Source organism: Anabrus simplex, chromosome 5, assembly GCF_040414725.1.
Source record: "Anabrus simplex isolate iqAnaSimp1 chromosome 5, ASM4041472v1, whole genome shotgun sequence".
NCBI lineage: Eukaryota > Metazoa > Arthropoda > Insecta > Orthoptera > Tettigoniidae > Anabrus > Anabrus simplex.
This window is the reverse complement of record NC_090269.1, coordinates 241320344-241338174: the sequence shown is the minus strand read 5'-3', so window position 1 is coordinate 241338174 and position 17831 is coordinate 241320344. Positions and strand designations below refer to the sequence as shown.

Below are 17831 nucleotides of genomic sequence, written 5' to 3'. Positions count from 1 at the left end.
TTGACCTCAGCTGGAAAACGCGCTCGCTGTCCAAGTTGGTACGAGTGCGAAATGATGCAAAGATTTTTACATGTAACGTGCGCAAATAAAACGACTGCGGTTTTAACATTTTAACACAATAACGTGAAATTCCTAGTCTTACATTAGGACCAAAACAGTAAAAGGCAATCCCAAAACCTTCCACGGCTTTATGTATGTAAGGTGCAACAGCTGTTCAGGTCTCGATAACGTAATCGTATGCGATAATATTAAAATACTAAATTTATGTTACTTAAGAAGGAGCAGTTTAGATTCCTGCCTGAAAGCTCAGTGACTATACAGTGCCCTGAGGGAAGTGCCGAAAACCTGTTCGGCGATACACTCGAAAAAAAAAAAGTAAACATCTAACCCTGGACATAATGTAGACGCTTTGCAAGTACAAACATTTGACGAAACTCGTTCCGTCTTCAAGTAGAGCTGTCGAAATGCGCTCTGTCTCCTTCCAATTATTGTGGACACACTCTGCTTTGTGATTTTGATTCTCTAAACAGTACCACCTGAATGCGATGCTAAGATGGTCCCTTATGCAAGTTCACCGCCGATCGCTTTTCCTCTTCCTCAAATTACTGCAGTGACTGGACGTTAATACCAAGATCCGCAAGTATGCGTTGCCGTCCTTTCGTGAGATACAGTTTCTTGAAAAACGCGTGATCGAGGATTTAGCGTTGATGGGACTGAGATTTCTGAACGGTTGATACGGGAAATCGTTTCTTCGAGGAACGGATAATGCGGGATTTTTACAACGTGATTTAATTAGGATGCTCGCGGGACCACGTAATTTAAACGGATAATACGGGAAAACGTAGCTTCCGGGAACGTATAATCGAGGTTCTACTGTATTGTGAATATTTTTATGAACTTGAGAGAGAGAGTGAGTGTGCGTGCGTGTGTGTGTGTGTTTTTGTATATATTTTGTAAATAGCTGATATTCCTCCTTTCATCATACAATAAAATAAAAAAGTAGAGGTGGTGGTGGTGATTAGTGTTTTAAGAGGAAGTACAACTAGGCAACCATCCTCTATATAACACTAATCAGAGAGAAAAATGGAACGGATCAGACACTTCAATGAAGGTATCGGCCAAAGGAAGACAAGGACCACGAAGGGCATGAAAATGAAAGACTCCGTAGGCCTCGGGAACCTAATACCATCGGGGTCAGAAAAGAACAACAGTTGACCAAGGAAGGTTGGATAGAATAGATGAAAGTGAGGAGCCTGGGACACGTAAGTGAAAGCAATGCCAGGACTCAGCTAAGGGCCCTGTGGTCGCCAACCCACACTCCCAAGTTTGATCCGTGTAAACTATAAACAACAAAGGTGAAAGATTACAGCCTTATTTCTCCTCTGTAACTACCTTGAACCAAGAATTCATTTTACCCTAATTTCTCACTGTGGCCCATTTGTTAACATAAATGTCTTTGATTACCTGTAATAATCTACCCCAAATCCCATAAACCCTGAGTACAGACAGATAGTATATTTTCCCTCAGATTCTGTTGTGTGCCTTCTCTAGATCTGCGAAACATAATTGCCCATTCCTCACATAACATTTTTCAACTGCAGTTGGCGAAATTCTTGCAATATCGAGTCAGTGAAAATTTGAGCAATAAACATGAGAACGCTGCTGGAAGAAGCTAAAATTGTCATGGACAAAAGAGAACTGGATATGGGGCTATGTGAAATAAGATGGCCAGAAAATGGTGATTTCTACAGTGATGACTAGAATGGTATATAGTGGAGGAAGTATTGGAGTAGGACTGCTAATTAGACGGAATTGGGGAATAAATGTAATGAACACCTGTGGTGAGGGGCAAGCGAGGGGATTGCCTTGTCTCCCACTCCTCCCGTTGCCCAGTCTTCATCTATATGTTGTGCTAAGCTGATGTTCGAGTATGTTGCAGTGGATGATTGGCGCACATTTTGAATACACGTATTTAATTCTGTAGTTTGGTTTCGTAATGATGTAAGCTTATATTTTGTTGTGATATAGACTCTAATTGTACACTACATTGTTCAGGTATTAGACTTATTAGTTGTTTTACTCTGTTGTGAAATGTAATGTACATGACTTCAAAGCCCTCTTCAAAATCTGGGAGGACTCTGCGAAGGCAGTGCAGTATTATTGTATATACACTAATTACCTCTTTTGTTTTTGTTTTTAGCAAAAGTATGCCTTATTTATAGTTTTATTTACCTTTAAAATTCTAAAATCTTACAACTTTGTAATAAGCATATATGCATTGTCCGCCTCATATATCTGGCCGTACACCTAGCAGTGGTAATGGAATACATGTATTCTTGTCGAGCTGAATGTTTACTACACCCTCAACAAATGTGATTCTTTAACTACCATGTTCATCTCACACTTGGATTTAGATATGTTATATGCATTTGTACAAGTTTGGATATGTTGAGCCCTATCTCATACTTATGCTGCGCTTGACCTATATGGCATCTGACGAAGAACATACATACATTACATACATTATCATTATAGACTGTTATGCCTTTCAGCATTCAGTCTGCAAGCCTCTGAGAATTTACTAAACATCGCCACAATCCTCGATTTGCAACTAGTGTTGTGGCCTCATTTAGTTCTATACCTCTTATCTTTAAATCGTTAGAAACCGAGTCTAACCATCGTCGTCTTGGTCTGCCTCTACTTCTCTTACCCTCCATAACAGAGTCCATTATTCTCCTAGGTAACCTATCCTCCTCCATTCGCCTCACATGACCCCACCACCGAAGTCGGTTTATGCGTACAGCTTCATCCATAGAGTTCATTCCTAAATTAGCCTTCATATCCTCATTCCGAGTACCCTCCTGCCATTGTTCCCACCTGTTTGTACCAACAATCATTCTTGCTACTTTCATGTCTGTTACTTCTAACTTATGAGTAAGATATCCTGAGTCCACCCAGCTTTCACTCCCGTAAAGCAAAGTGGGTCTGAAAACAGACCGATGTAAAGATAGTTTCGTCTGGGAGCTGACTTCCTTCTTACAGAATACTGCTGATCGCAACTGCGAGCTCACTGCATTAGCTTTACTACACCTTGATTCAATCTCACTTACTATATATTACCATCCTGGGAGAACACACAACCTAAATACTTGAAATTATCGACCTGTTCTAGCTTTGTATCAGCAATCTGACATTCGATTCTGTTGAATTTCTTACCTACTGACATCAATTTAGTCTTCAAGAGGCTAATTTTCATACCATACTCATTGCATCTATTTTCAAGTTCCAAGATATTAGACTGCAGGCTTTCGGCACAGTCTGCCATTAAGACCAAGTCGTCAGCATAGGCCAAACTGCTTACTACATTTCCACCTAACTGAATCCCTCCCTGCCATTTTATACCTTTCAGCAGATGATCCATGTAAACTACAAACAGCAAAGGTGAAAGATTACAGCCTTGTCTAACTCCTGTAAGTTACCTGAACCAAGAACTCATTCTACCATCAATTCTCACTGAAGCCCAATTGTCAACATAAATGCCTTTGATTGATTTTAATAATGTACCTTTAATTCCATAGTCCCCCAGTATGGCGAACATCTTTTCCCTCGGTACCCTGTCATATGCTTTCTCTAGATCTACAAAACATAAACACAACTGCCTATTCCTCTCGTAGCATTTTTCAATTACCTGGCGCATACTGAAAATCTGATCCTGACAGCCTCTCTGTGGTCTGAAACCACACTGGTTTTCATCCAACTTCCTCTCAACAACTGATCGCACCCTCCCTTCCAAAATGCCAGTGAATACTTTGCCTGGTATACTAATCAATGAGATACCTCGATAGTTGTTGCAATCCTTCCTGTTCCCTTGCTTATAGATAGGTGCAATTACTGCTTTTGTCCAATCTGAAGGTACCTTACCAACACTCCACGCTAATTTTACTACTCTATAAAGCCATTTCATCCTTGCCTTCCCACTATACTTCACCATTTCAGGTCTAATTTCATTTATTCCTGCTGCCTTATGACAATGGAGTTTATTTACTATCCTTTCCACTTCCTGAAGCATAATTTCACCATCATCATTTTCCTCCTCCCCATGAGCTTGGCTGTTTGCAACACCACCCTGATGAAATGAAATGTCATATGGCTTTTAGTGCCGGGATATCACAGGACGGGTTCGGCTCGCCATGTGCAGGTCTTTCTATTCGACGCCCGTAGGTGACCTGCGCATCGTGATGAGGATGAAATGATGATCAAGACAACACATACACCCAGCCCCCGTGCCATTGGAATTAACCAATTAAGGTTAAAATCCCCGCCCTGGCCGGGAATCGAACCCGGGACCCTCTGAACCGAAGGTCAGTACGCTGACCGTTCAGCCAACGAGTCGGACACCACCCTGATGATTTCCTTTTACATTGAGAAGATGTTCAAAATATTCCCTCCACCTCTCCAGTGATTCCTTGGGATCTATTATGAGTTCACCTGAATTACTCAAAACACTGTTCATTTCCTTTTTCCCTCCCTTCCTAAGATTCTTTATTGCTGTCCAGAAAGGTTTCCCTGCTGCTTGACCTAGCCTTTCCAGGTTATTACCAAAATCTTCCCATGACTTCTTTTTGGATTCAACAACTATTTGTTTCGCTTTGTTTCTTTCATCTACGTACCAATCCCTGTCTGCCTCGGATCTTGTTTGGAGCCATTTCTGATAAGCCTTCTTTTTACGTTTACAGGCTGCTCTCACTTCATCATTCCACCAAGATGTTCGCCTTTTCCCATCTTTACACACAGTTGTTCCTAGGCATTCCCTTGCTGTTTCTACTACAGCATCCCTGTATGCCACCCATTCAGTTTCTATATCCTGAATCTACTTACTGTCTACTGTTCGAAACTTCTCACTAATCATATCCATGTACTTCTGTCTAATTTTCTCGTCCTGGAGATTTTCTACCCTTATTCGTTTGCAGACAGATTTCACTTTCTCTACCCTAGGCCTAGAGATACTTAGTTCACTACAGATCAGATAGTGGTCTATATCATCGAAAAATCCGTGAAAAACTCGTACATTCCTAACAGATTTCCTGAACTCAAACTCTGTTAAGATATAGTGTAACTTTTTGATGAATACTGATAAATATAATCAATAAGTGAAAATATGTAAATAAAATTACTCAAAAACTTAATAAAATTAATAAGCATAATTAACCAAAACGTCCGTAGTATGGGCGCCAGAGTTCACCAGAATGGATCCCTCGAATTTAGATAAGAGCATGATAAACTTTATATCCCAGGGCGTGTACATAATGCTGCGTACTGGTACATCTGCTGCAGGCCTTACCTAACCTGAAAACGACTAATTAGGTAGGAACTGCACCTAGGTTCATCAATAACACTGATTCTAAAATAGCTAACTATATTCTTAACAAATTCCGTGCATGAGCACCTCATCAACATACAACATTATACATATAATACACACATAAAATATTGCTGGAAGACTCCATATTTACAACAACAACAACAAAAATAATGAAAATCGTGGGAAAACGAAAGCGAGAACTAAGCTACCATTTGTAGATAGTCCGATGAACAATGTACATGTATGAAGATAAATACCCTTCACTGTCTCTATATCAATTCGACTTACCGATTCTCATAATCGGCAGTTATCACATCACACAGACACTGTACCTTGTACTACTGTGTTCACATATTTTAACACTTGTTGTAAAGATATATACACACGTCTGTCGATCCTCAACATAAGTTATGGAAAGTCTGAGATAGCTTTCACCAACATATAATGCTAGGCCGCCACAAGTGCTACCATACTCAATGCGCAAGCACTCTCCACAATCAGCCACTTTCCGCGAACATAACAAGACTACGCTCCACGAACGTTTGAAGTCCAGTCCATTGCAGCCGTGTCACTCCAGTACCGTGTATCAGCACCACTTCCTTCCCGTACAGTGCGTCAGTTGTAGTTCTCTTATACAGTGTTACTGCTTGTAGTTGTAGTAGTTATCTTCCTTCTCGTTCCTTTACCTTCACCTCTACAATCACCCTTACAATGTCCCTGGTTGCCGCCGTATGATCAACCTTTATAGACATCAACATCCCCCTCCTCTCAGATGATACGTCTGGATTGGTGCTTGCCAGCCAATCATGAGTGATCTCAAGTCAAGACCAAGCCCTGAACTACTTCTTCCTCCCAAGACAATAACAAACTCTGGGGTATATTCCATGAATCGCCAAACTTTCCTAATACAACAAGCTCATCTCATCAGGCTGGGATATATACATGACTCATGAATTTCCCGACACAAGTACATCCCAACAAACACTGGGGTAGCCATATGACTCATTCAAATTACCAGAGTTATTAAAGCAATGTTTTCCCACTCGTGCAAAACAAATTACTCATACCTACATATGTGGATATCTTCCAGCTTACCAATATAAATGACAAAATATACAAATGAAATACTGATGATAATAATAATAATAATAATAATAATAATAATAAATCGAATACTGACAATAATATCTATAACTTCTACATATAATTCGGGGGTGTGATATATGTACTATCACAATAGTCTATTATGGATCTGGTACCCCTAGCCTCCCATGTGTAGCGGTGAATAGCCTTATGCTTGAAGAATGTATTCGTAACATCTAAACCCATACTAGGACAGAAGTCCAGCAAATGCTTCCCATTCCCATTAGCTTCCATATCTTCCCCACATTTACCAATCACCCTTTCGTATCCTTCAGTTCTATTCCCAACTCTCACATTGAAATCGCCCATTAGCACTATTCTATCCTTGCTGTTGACCCTGACCACGATGTCACTCAATGCTTCATAAAACTTGTCAACTTCATCCTCATCTGCACCCTCACATGGTGAATACGCGGTCACAATTCTTGTCCTAATTCCTCCCACGGACAAATCTACCCACATCATTCGCTCATTTACGTGCCTAACAGAAACTATGTTGCGTGCAATGGTATTCCTGATAAAGAGCCCTACCCCAGACTCTGCCCTTCCCTTTCTATCACCTGTCAAGTACACTTTATAATCTCCTATCTCTTCCTCATTATCTCCCCTTACCCGAATATCACTTACTCCTAGCACATCCAGATGCATCCTCTTTGCTGACTCAGCCAGTTCTACCTTCTTTCTTCCATAAGCCCCATTAATATTGATAGCTCCCCATCGAATTTCATTTCGTTCGCCAAGTTGTTTCCAAGGAGTCCCTCGCCTGTCAAGTGGGAGTGGGACTCCTTTACTCCCATAGGTCCGAGGCTTGCTTAAAGTGTTCTGAGCTTGGTAAATTCATGAAGCAGGATGCTGCCCTACTTGCACATAGTCCAAGTGAGGATCTCTCCTCTAACGGGGTATGGACCACTGGTGAATTGTATAGTCCTAGCCGCCTGAGCACAAGGAGGGCCACGACTCGGAAAATGTCCGAGATGCCCACTCCCATTCCATAGCAACTGGTATCCCGACTCTCAGGACCACTTACTAGGCCACTCAGCCATTGCCCATGGTTCACGAACTAGGACGTGACTACAGTAACCAGATATGTATTTGAAATTAGTATTTAATGAGTCCTAACTCTTGTGAGTTATAGCTTTTGTTTCACCCTTCATGGACTTTTGAAGTGGCATTACTGAATATCTATAAATTCGAACCTTTACTGCCAAGTTCATCTCGCACCATGGGTTCAGATGTCATGTGCAATTTTAAGAGGCTTGATTCTCTTAAATCTTAACTCGTATTTGAACTACACTTGCACCAGTGACATTCAATGAAGGAGTGAACGCAGACCTTTATGTGCCAAATTCATCGCGAACCTACAGTTTCGAGTGTATTGCATGTGTTTCAGGTTTTGCATTTATCAAGTCCAAACTCACGTTTGTGCAATTTTGTCTCACCCTTCACAGCTGGTTTTGAATTGACGCTTAGTGAATAAGTAATTTCATTCCCTAACTGCCAAATTTCATCTCAACCCAAAAATATTTTTAAAATGTTACGTGCATTTTTGATACGATTGTGTTTATTGAAATCTAACCTATGTTTTGTACTACACTCGCGGCAGGCAGCATTCAATGGAAGAGTGTCTGAAATAATTTGAATCTCCAATGCCAATTTCATCTCGAACTTCTGCGTGGTTTTGTTGCGGTTTATATGTTTTTTAAGTGATTATGTTTTTGAGACCTAACTCATGTTTATACAATTTTCACTCACCCTTCATGACCATTTTGTAAACTGACATTGTAATTCACTATTTCATGTCTCTTATTTAATCACACTGATTTATTAACATCTTGTATAATGTAAATGCCTGCATGCTTACGCCTATGCCTATTTCCCACATTTTGGCTGAAGATGGCGCCAAACAGCCTCGAAACTAGTTCCAAGTGTAAATATATGTTGTAAATAAACTTATAACATTTATTTGTATTGAAAAGGTGGACCCTTTTAAGTTTCCTATCTTACGTTCTCAGTTCAATACGGACAAAAAATGAAATTCTTAGATTTAAATGGACCAGACAATGGCGTGCGGGGCTGGATTAGTGAAACAGGTGTTTTGATGTGGAAGGCAACGGAAAACCTGGCATTAATTTTTACTTGTATAATCATCATGGCTGAGAACACTAAATATATGGCCCTTCGTCCTTGGCAGACCTTAGATAGTCAGAGGGTGCTACGATCTCCAGGTCAGCCATCAGGATTGCAGCATGGAATGTCTGAAGTATGCATGAAACAGGAAAGATGAATGCCACATGAGAGATGAAGAGACCTAGGATCGACATCCTTGGTGTAAGAGAAATGAGATGCCCGGTATGTGGACAGTGTGTGTGTAATATGCGGGGAACGAGCCAGATCACTGACAAGGAGTTACTGTGATAGTTTCATGGTGAATGAGTCATGCTGTGAAGAATTTTATGCCACTCTCAGACCGTGTACATAACTGCAGCTGCAAGCCATTCCTCTCAATGTTAACATTATCCAGGTATATGCACCAACTGCGGATAAGGAGGATGAAGCAGTTCTCTGAAAAGGTCCACGAGGTGATGCAAATGAGAAAGAAGCTGGTTCTGAATATCATCATGGGGATTTTAGTGCGAAGGTAGGGGTAGGGAAGAACAGGAGAAATGGTGGAAAATTTTGGGCTGGGTGTACGGAAGGAGAGGGGAAGTCATCTCATTCACTTCTGCCAGGAAGAACATCTAATTATCCTGAACACTTTCTTCAGACTTTCACCACACCGTCTTTACACATGGAAGTCACCTCAAGACAGAGCAGGAAAAATCCTGGTCAACCAGAGGTTCAGGAACAGCTTCCAGGCACTCAAAACATACCTAGAAACTGTGGTGGTTGGGAACATAAAGCTTAATCTCAAGACCATTCACAGAGAGCCAAGGACAGCGCTAATAAATATAAACAGGGTCAAAGAGGTAAAGGTCTGCCCACAGAGTCAAGGTTCATCTTGCAGAAGCAACTGAAGAATAATGAAACACAATGTGGAGGAGTTAAAGAATGAGTGCCAACAGGTCTGCAAGAAAGGAGTATGAAAGAGAAATCAGGGGAAAGAGACCAGTGGGCAGACCTAGGGAAAAATGGACAGACTTAGTGAAGAAGGATGTAGAGGAGAGAGGTCAGGATTGGGAGCTGATTGTGAACGAAGAATGGTTCATGGACAGAACAAAATGGGAGAGGCTCGTATACCACACCTTGGAAACTGGAGTTAGTCGATGATGATGATGATGATGATGATGATGATGAATGTGGAGGAGTTATGAGCAGGCATGAAGCAGGGTCTTGTCATGACAGAGACGAAGAATTTGTCGGCAGGGATGAGGAGGAAGAAACAACCATGGGTGACAGATTAGATTCTGGACTTAATGGACGAGACTGAAATGGAAGAATCATAATCAACCACGATGCGACCGGGTACATTGGGAAATGAAAGCTAAGATCAAAGCCACTCAAGAACAGTTGTCATCAAAGTGTCTAGAGATTGAAGAACTACAAGAGAGACATGACAGCTTCAACCTGCACAAGAAGATCAAAGAGACTGGGAATGAATAGAAAGCACGGCACCAACATTCTGGTCAACAAGAACAACCGACTGGTGACAGACACAACTGATAAGCTGGAGCTGTGGAAGGCATACATTGAACAGCTATTTGAGGATGCCAGACCAGACCAGAGCAGCATGGCGTGGTTGAAGCAGACAATAATGTTATTGGCTTTACGTCCCACTTATTACTTTTTTTTACAGTTTTCAGAGTCGAAGCAGACACTGGTTCCGGCATCTTGTAGGAGGAAGTGCGGCAAGTTGTTCAACAACTGGAGTGGTAAGGCCGCAGGGCCAGATCAGGTGTATGCCGAAATCCTAAAGCTGGTGGACAATGATGGCATTAACGTCCTAACAGACCTCTTCAAAGTTGTGTACAGAACTGGTGTAATTCATGATTGGCTTAAGTTCACCTTTGTCACTCTGCTGAAGAAGATTTTTATTTTTACAGGTTGCTTTACGTTGCACCAACACAGATAGGTCTTAAGGCGACGATGAGACAGGAAAGGGCTAGGAGTGGGAAGGAAGCAGCCGTGGCTTTAATTAAGGTACAGCCCCAGCATTTGCCTGGTATGAAAATGGGAAACCACAGAAAACCATTTCCAGGGCTGCCAACAGTGGGGTTTGAACCCAATATCTCCCGAATACTGGATACTGGCCATACTGAAGAAGATCCATGCAGTGCAATGTGAGGAACTCTATACAATCAGCTTGATGAACCATGCTCTGATGATGTTTCTGAAGATCATCTATGGTACAGTCTATGCTAGATGCAAGGGAACACTCTCAGAAATGCAGTTTGGGTTCAGGATTGGATTTGGGACATGGAATGTGCTGTACTGCATACAGGTCGTGATACAGCATTGCCAGGATATGAACAAGGATGTGTATGCAGGTTTTATAGATTACAATAAGGTATTTGATAAAGTACAACACAATAGACTGCTGGAAGTGCTAAAGTAGATCGGTCTCAACAGTAGAGACACCTACATCATCGCAAATCTGTATTGGAACCAGAAAGCCACCATCTGCATGGAAGACAGTCTGTCTGAAGAGATCGAGATCCAGTAAGAAGTCCGTCAGGGTTGTGTCTTATCTCCACAGCTTTTTAACATCTACTCACCGGCAGTACTGAACGAAGCACTGCAGACAGCAACAGCAGAAAGCATCTGCATCAATGGTGAGCGCATCAACAACATGGTAAGCAGATGATAGTGTGCAGCTTGCAGACAGTACAAAAGATCTTCAGCCCTTGTTGGAGAGAGTCAACACTGCTTGTAACCACTGGTGGTAAATAATTGAATGATAGTACAAAATTTATTTTTAAAAACCACTAAAAACAAGCAGATCACCAATTTAAAATTTTCACTTATGTTTTTCAGTAAATTTATTAAGTATTGTACCAGGAACGCACGGTACATGCTGTATTTTTTAAGAGCAATGTCGTATAATTATCGCGCATGCCGAGAACTCCAAGCTCGATGGGTTTACATCTGCCAGGACGAGGCAGTGAGCGAGCCAACAGCTGTGCGTGACATAGATGCAGGAGCAAGGCAGACTAGCCCGCCCAACTCGTCAACCTACCTCGTGGCGGAAATTGGATGCATCTGGAATCCATGAGACATGCATTTGAGAATTTTCGATTCAGAAATTTACAAAACTTTATTAATAATGGTCATATCGTCTTGGGAGATACGCCATTCTGTAGCCAATCACAACAATGTCTCTGTTGTCAAATGTCAAGAAAATCCATTGAGGGATTTTTGAGTAAATCCACTTTGAAATAATCATGTTATCATGATGTTTAGGCATTGCCAGTATAAAAGATAGGGTAGACAGACATTCCTCGGCTAGGGCTTTGCCTGGTCTGACCCTGTGTTATTCTGTCCATCGGAAAGTAAAGTCAAGTGACGACATGGTGATTGTAAAACGCGACTTGTAAATTCTCAAGCCGAGAATTGAAGTTAGTTTAATTCTCGAATTGTGGAACTTAATGTTTCTTCAATTAAAAACCAAGTGAAGTGTTTTAACTTTTTTCATTGCTGTGCAAGTGTTAGAACATTATTTAATATTTCGGTAACTGATATTTGAAAGTATTTTGAGATATCACATCATTATAACACAAGTGTTTGCATATTTCTTGCCATTCAACACTTAAGTGCTCCTTAACTAGTGATAAATTTTGAGTACGATAGACTGTGCCAACCGTACTAATAAATACGAGTGACTTAGACTGATAATCCATTACGGTGTTAATCTTAACTGGATTCGAACTGATTTCTGCACATTTGTATATAACTGCTTCTAAATATTCTTCAGTGACTATGTTATTTTATGAGACGCACTGTGCCTAGAATGACTGACTAGTTGTTATTTATTTCATCGCTATTAGCAGTGTTGTACAGATAAACCCTTTAACCCTTTCCTGCCCACATTTTGAGTCTGCTTATCGCCAGATTTCAACCTATTATTTAGGAAAACTTGAAGCAGAGCACACTGTTTCAGAAAAAGTTAAATATAATAAAAACTGTTGATCACAATGTATTCAAATTTTCAATAATATTAGAAAAGATTCCATCACATCCATTTCCGTATTCATTGAGTCATAAGGTTGTTGGTTCAAACCTCCCCCCCCACCTCTAATTTTGGTACTCGACACAAAGGTAGGCTCTATTTGTCACATTCTCATGTTGTATGAATCCCTCTGAACCAATAAACGCGTGGTTCTGTAAGTGGAATGTATACTGTATATCAGCTTCTATTTCCCCTGAACAAGTGTCTTCACATTCTGTAGTATGTTTCCGGAATGTGCCTGTTTGAATGCTGCATTGATATATATACAAGTGGCTGTCTCACTGAATAGTTTGTCTCCTCCTAACATATGTCAAAAATAATATTTCTCATAATACTCTTTCGAAATTATGGACAGGTTCAACATCATCCATATAATCATTCAGAGTAACGAAACGAAATATTTGTGTTAACTGAAATGCCGCGGCATCACAATCAGGTCAGAATTCTCAATATCTGTTTTCACTTACATCACTGTTATCACTAAAATTATCTTCGTTGATACGTTATTCCCTCACTAAAAATTCACCTCCACCCCTACTCAATGATTCTGTGTCACTTTCGTCGCTTATATTCAGCTTAGTTTCAATATCCGCAGTATTCAATCCCGCCATGTTTACGAACGAAACAGCTGTCCCGCGCTCGCGGAAGTTCAAGACCGTTTCCTAGGCGACGTCAAGACAGATTATCGCTCTTCTTTCATTTCCTAAGCCTTGTAGGTCGTACTGTATGTTCATAAATGCCCCCTAAACACTTCAAAGCGGAAGAAAATAAAAAACTATCGCATAGCTCGCGTAAGTCTGCAGATAATGCAGCCGGGCGCTTTCGGGCGCTAAGGACCAGAAGGCAAAGTGAAGAGTTGGGCGCTTTCAGGCGCTAAGGGCGGGAAAGGGTTAATAGCTCTTTTTTGTGTGTCAAGTGTGACAGTATTATTTTTACATTGTGGCAAGTAACCACAGACAATGTATAGCAAGTGAACTGTGTTTAGTTTCATCTTTTTTTATTGGTAAATAACCATAAACTGTGTTCTATCATTATTTCGTTTATTGGTAACATTTTCGTTTCTTAAATGAATGCTATTTACATTTTCAACTTTAACATTTTGAAGTGACATTAATTAATTTCTATCTGCAAGTGTCAAGTGAAGTTTATTGGCATATTCTAAGCAACGTTGCCTATGTAAATTAAATTAAGGGCAGTACTTTGCAAATTTTGGTGACAAGTGATATTGAACATGTCGGAGGTCTGTACGACTGTGGACACTTGTTTAAAGCTAAAGCACGAGTATTACGCCGCTTCAAGATTGCCGTAGACCTCCGAGAAATTCGAGGCCTTCAGGTACGAGGAACGGATTTGATTCCATGGTGGCAAGTGGACATGGGAGCACGAGTCCAATTCCATGGTGACGAGAGGATCCTTGAGTACGAGTACAACACCATGGTGATGAGAGGACCCTGGAGTACGAATTGTCTGGAGAACCATTCTGGAAGATGATTCGGGACATATATGAATTTCAAACTTGCCAAAATTTTGAATAAACCAAAAGTTCAAAGTACATCTTCACTTATTGTAGATAGAACCTATCCTCCTGTATGAAGCCCTAGCTATTTTTGCCTAGGAAGTGCCTTGAGAACTTTAATTCATGCTCTTTTCAAATAACAAGTTAGCTATCTTTTACCGGTACAGTATATTCATAGAGAAATATAAGGTGCCGTCAAATGAAAACAGAACACCCGCCATAACACACATTCTGCACGAATGGTGTCAACACTGTTGTTACGTATCGATACTGTCATTGCTGTGGTAAGGGAAATGCATAGTGACAACTCACAGGTGCACGCGTTGTTGGGTTATGTCTTTTTGTTCCACGGACTGCTCTAGTATGTTCGTCCAACTGTAGAAATGGAGGCAGAAAAAGAAGAGCGGAGAAGTGTGGTTCATTTTCTAGTGGCTGAGGGTATTGGAGTACGTGAAACTCATCATCACATGTCTGCTGTGTACGGGGAACATTACATGTCCATGAGTGTGCACGAGTGGCATAGGAGATCCCGAGAAGGGCACACATCACTGTAAGACTACGCATACCGGGCGAGTTAGCCGTGCGCGTAGAGGCGCGCGGCTGTTAGCTTGCATCCGGGAGATAGTAGGTTCGAATCCCACTATCGGCAGCCCTGAAGATGGTTTTCCGTGGTTTCCCATTTTCACACCAGGCAAATGCTGGGGCTGTACCTTAATTAAGGCCACGGCCGCTTCCTTCCAACTCCTAGGCCTTTCCCATCCCATCGTCGCCATAAGACCTATCTGTGTCGGTGCGACGTAAAGCCCCTAGCAAAAAAAAAAAAAAGACTACGCATGCCAGGACAGGCCCATCGAGCCATTACTCCCGATGTGGTAGGGTGGATTTATGGCCTTATCCGGGAAAAGCAGTGCTTCACGGAGGAAGAAAGAAATTCGTGGACGTCGGTTTCATTCGGATGAGGAAGTGCAATAGTGGGTGCAGTTGTGGATCCGTCAGCAACTTTCCTCTTTCTACAAAACTGGAATTGATAATTATCATGCATCCAGGCCAGAGCGGGTGCAACATCATACTATAAGTGGACTTGTACTGCCAAGTTCTTTGCAAATTTAACTTGATTTTGTAGTCACTGAAATAACATCACATGCCCTCTCAACAAGTGAAGTTTCATTTCGTTTCCTCCTCCCCTTCTGGGTGCTTCAATTTTTTTGTCAGGCAGTGTATATGTACTTGACACAACTTAATGAACTAAAAGTCTGATTAAAGTACAATGAGCTTGTGAAAGCTATATTTTCAAAATTATTTAAAATTAATGTATTAACAATTTTGGTAATTACTTTTTAATAAAACCATTCCATGGTCATGTTGCAGCGGACGTTCAGTTTTCATTTGACTGTCCCTAATATTTATATTTGTAGGTTAAATTAAATTGTTTCATTTTACAAATTATTGATTTCATAATAGTTCTGTTGTAATGGGTGGAATTTTTGAAAACCTATATGTGCTGTTTAAATTTGTCAAGTCGTCTTTTATTTTGGTGGGGTGGGGATGGGCGGTTTGAACCCACCCCCCACTCCTAACATCCCTTCTGGGTATGGCCTTGCCATGAACCATAAAATATTTCCAGAAAGTCTTGTTCAAATTATGTGGTTCATTTTAGATTCAGGATTGATTTTCATTCAGTTTAGTTTTGTAATTTGAAGTGGATGTAGTTTAGAATTTATATATTTTATTCTTGGCTGTGCCCATTGATAAATTGGCTAATTTATAATTCTTTAAAACACAGATGGAGCTAGTTTGCAACAGGCATCAGAACTGTACAAAATACCTAAAACTGTTCTTTGGCGACGTGTGCAGAAGGAAGGAGGAAGTTATACTATGAGCCGACGAGCAAGAATGAAGCAAACTTATGGATCTGAAAAGAAGCAGGCAGCTGTTAGAGCACTTGAAAGGGGAGAAAATCTCAGCAAAGTCTCTCTTCATTATCAGGTAAGATGCCATTTAAAGTATTTTCTGTTAGAAATTAAAACTGGATCTGTTTGTTATACAGTAAAACCTCATTAATTCGAAGTCATTGGGACTAAAAAATCGGACTTCGAATTACGTGATTTCGAATTAACCGCCAATTCGCAATTCAGAAGTACCAACCTTTGCCGCGTTACAAACTATTCTAAGGCCCGTTACTGCATGCAGTTAACCTTGATTCACAGTTTATACCTTTCAAATGCCATGAAGAAAGAACTATTTCTGAAATGTATCCAAGAAGGTGCATTTACAGTATTCAAAAAATGCACTTGGATATCTCACTGGCAAAACTTAACCTCACCCAACGAAAGAAAGAAAAAAAACACGATTCAAAGACGATAAATTATGCTCGCTCCCATGTGCAAGTGCTTTATTAATTGGATTACTATACTGTATGCATTTTAGATGCCTTGTATTTACATAGAAAGTACCTGATGCCCTTAAAATCAAACTTTCCTATGACTCTATCCTTGGATGATTTCCCACCATGGCACTTCTCTCGTACTTCAGAAATGTAAACACTTGCCGCGTGACAAAGTATTCTAAAACCCATTAATACATGCAATCACCTTGATTCACAGTTTAAACCTTTCAAATGCCACGGAAAAAACTATTTCCGAAATGTATCCAACAACAAGGTGCATTTACAATGTTCAAATAATGCACTTGGATAAATCACTGACAAACACAACCTTACGCAACAAAAGAAAAAAAATCACATGATTCAAAGATGAGGATAAATTATGCTGGTTTCCCTGTGCAAATGCATTATTTTTTGGATTTCTGTACTGTTTGCATTTTTAGATGCTTTGTACTGGCATGGAAAGTGCCCGACGCCCTTGAAACATTGTGGCTTATCGAACTTTCCTATGACTAGGGGATAAAGTTTCTCGCTCCCATGTGCATTGCAGTACACTACAATGACCCCAATCCCTCACCCTTGTACGATTCCTTGGCTGGCACTTTCGCCTTTAAAACCATAAGACCATTTGAGCTTGCATTAAAATGAAGCAATGCAGTTTCATCGGCAATGACAATATTGTTACAAGTAACTATTCTCATTTTGGTTCCGTATTGAAGTTGACGTATATCTCATATATTATTATAATATTTATAGATCCACCTGTTCAGTACAACACAATATAATCCACTATTTCATGTGGTTAAAATTTATACTTAATACATAAAAGTCATAGGTACATGTTTCACCCTTTTTTTACGGGCATCATCAGCCTGTATCAATCTTAAAAATTAATGGATATGGAATCTTTCTAATCTTATAAACTATAGAGTAAAATGTTGGACAATGATTTCATAAAATATTATGGGCCCCTACTATAACGTCTAAAATAACGATATTGCACAGAAATTGCTATGTTAAAAATACTGTGAATTAACAGTTTTTGAAGATTAAAACGTGGTTAATCATGAATATTTGAGCATTTAAAACCAAAATGGATCCTATTCTTATACATCATTAAGACTGTGGCGGCTTTGAGTGTAAGCACAATCATCCAAGGAGGATGTTTGTTCCATTCCCATAGCATGAGTTCAAGATAGTAAAATCACTGTCAATTTTAAGTACGAAGAAAAAACTCGATCATTTCTTCCAACGAATGTTTCAA

General features: G+C 40.3%; 1 protein-coding gene across 6 annotated transcripts in view; it reads left to right on the top strand.

Moving 5' to 3' along the window:
• LOC136873942 (transcription activator GAGA) overlaps positions 1 to 17831 on the top strand; it is a 200828-nt gene that overhangs the window by 112121 nt on the left and 70876 nt on the right. For all 6 annotated transcript variants that reach the window (XM_067147315.2, XM_067147317.2, XM_067147314.2 and 3 more), the window contains one exon: positions 15968 to 16170. In XM_067147315.2, the coding sequence (XP_067003416.2) occupies positions 15968 to 16170 (203 nt within the window). The remainder of the gene's footprint in view (positions 1 to 15967; positions 16171 to 17831) is intronic.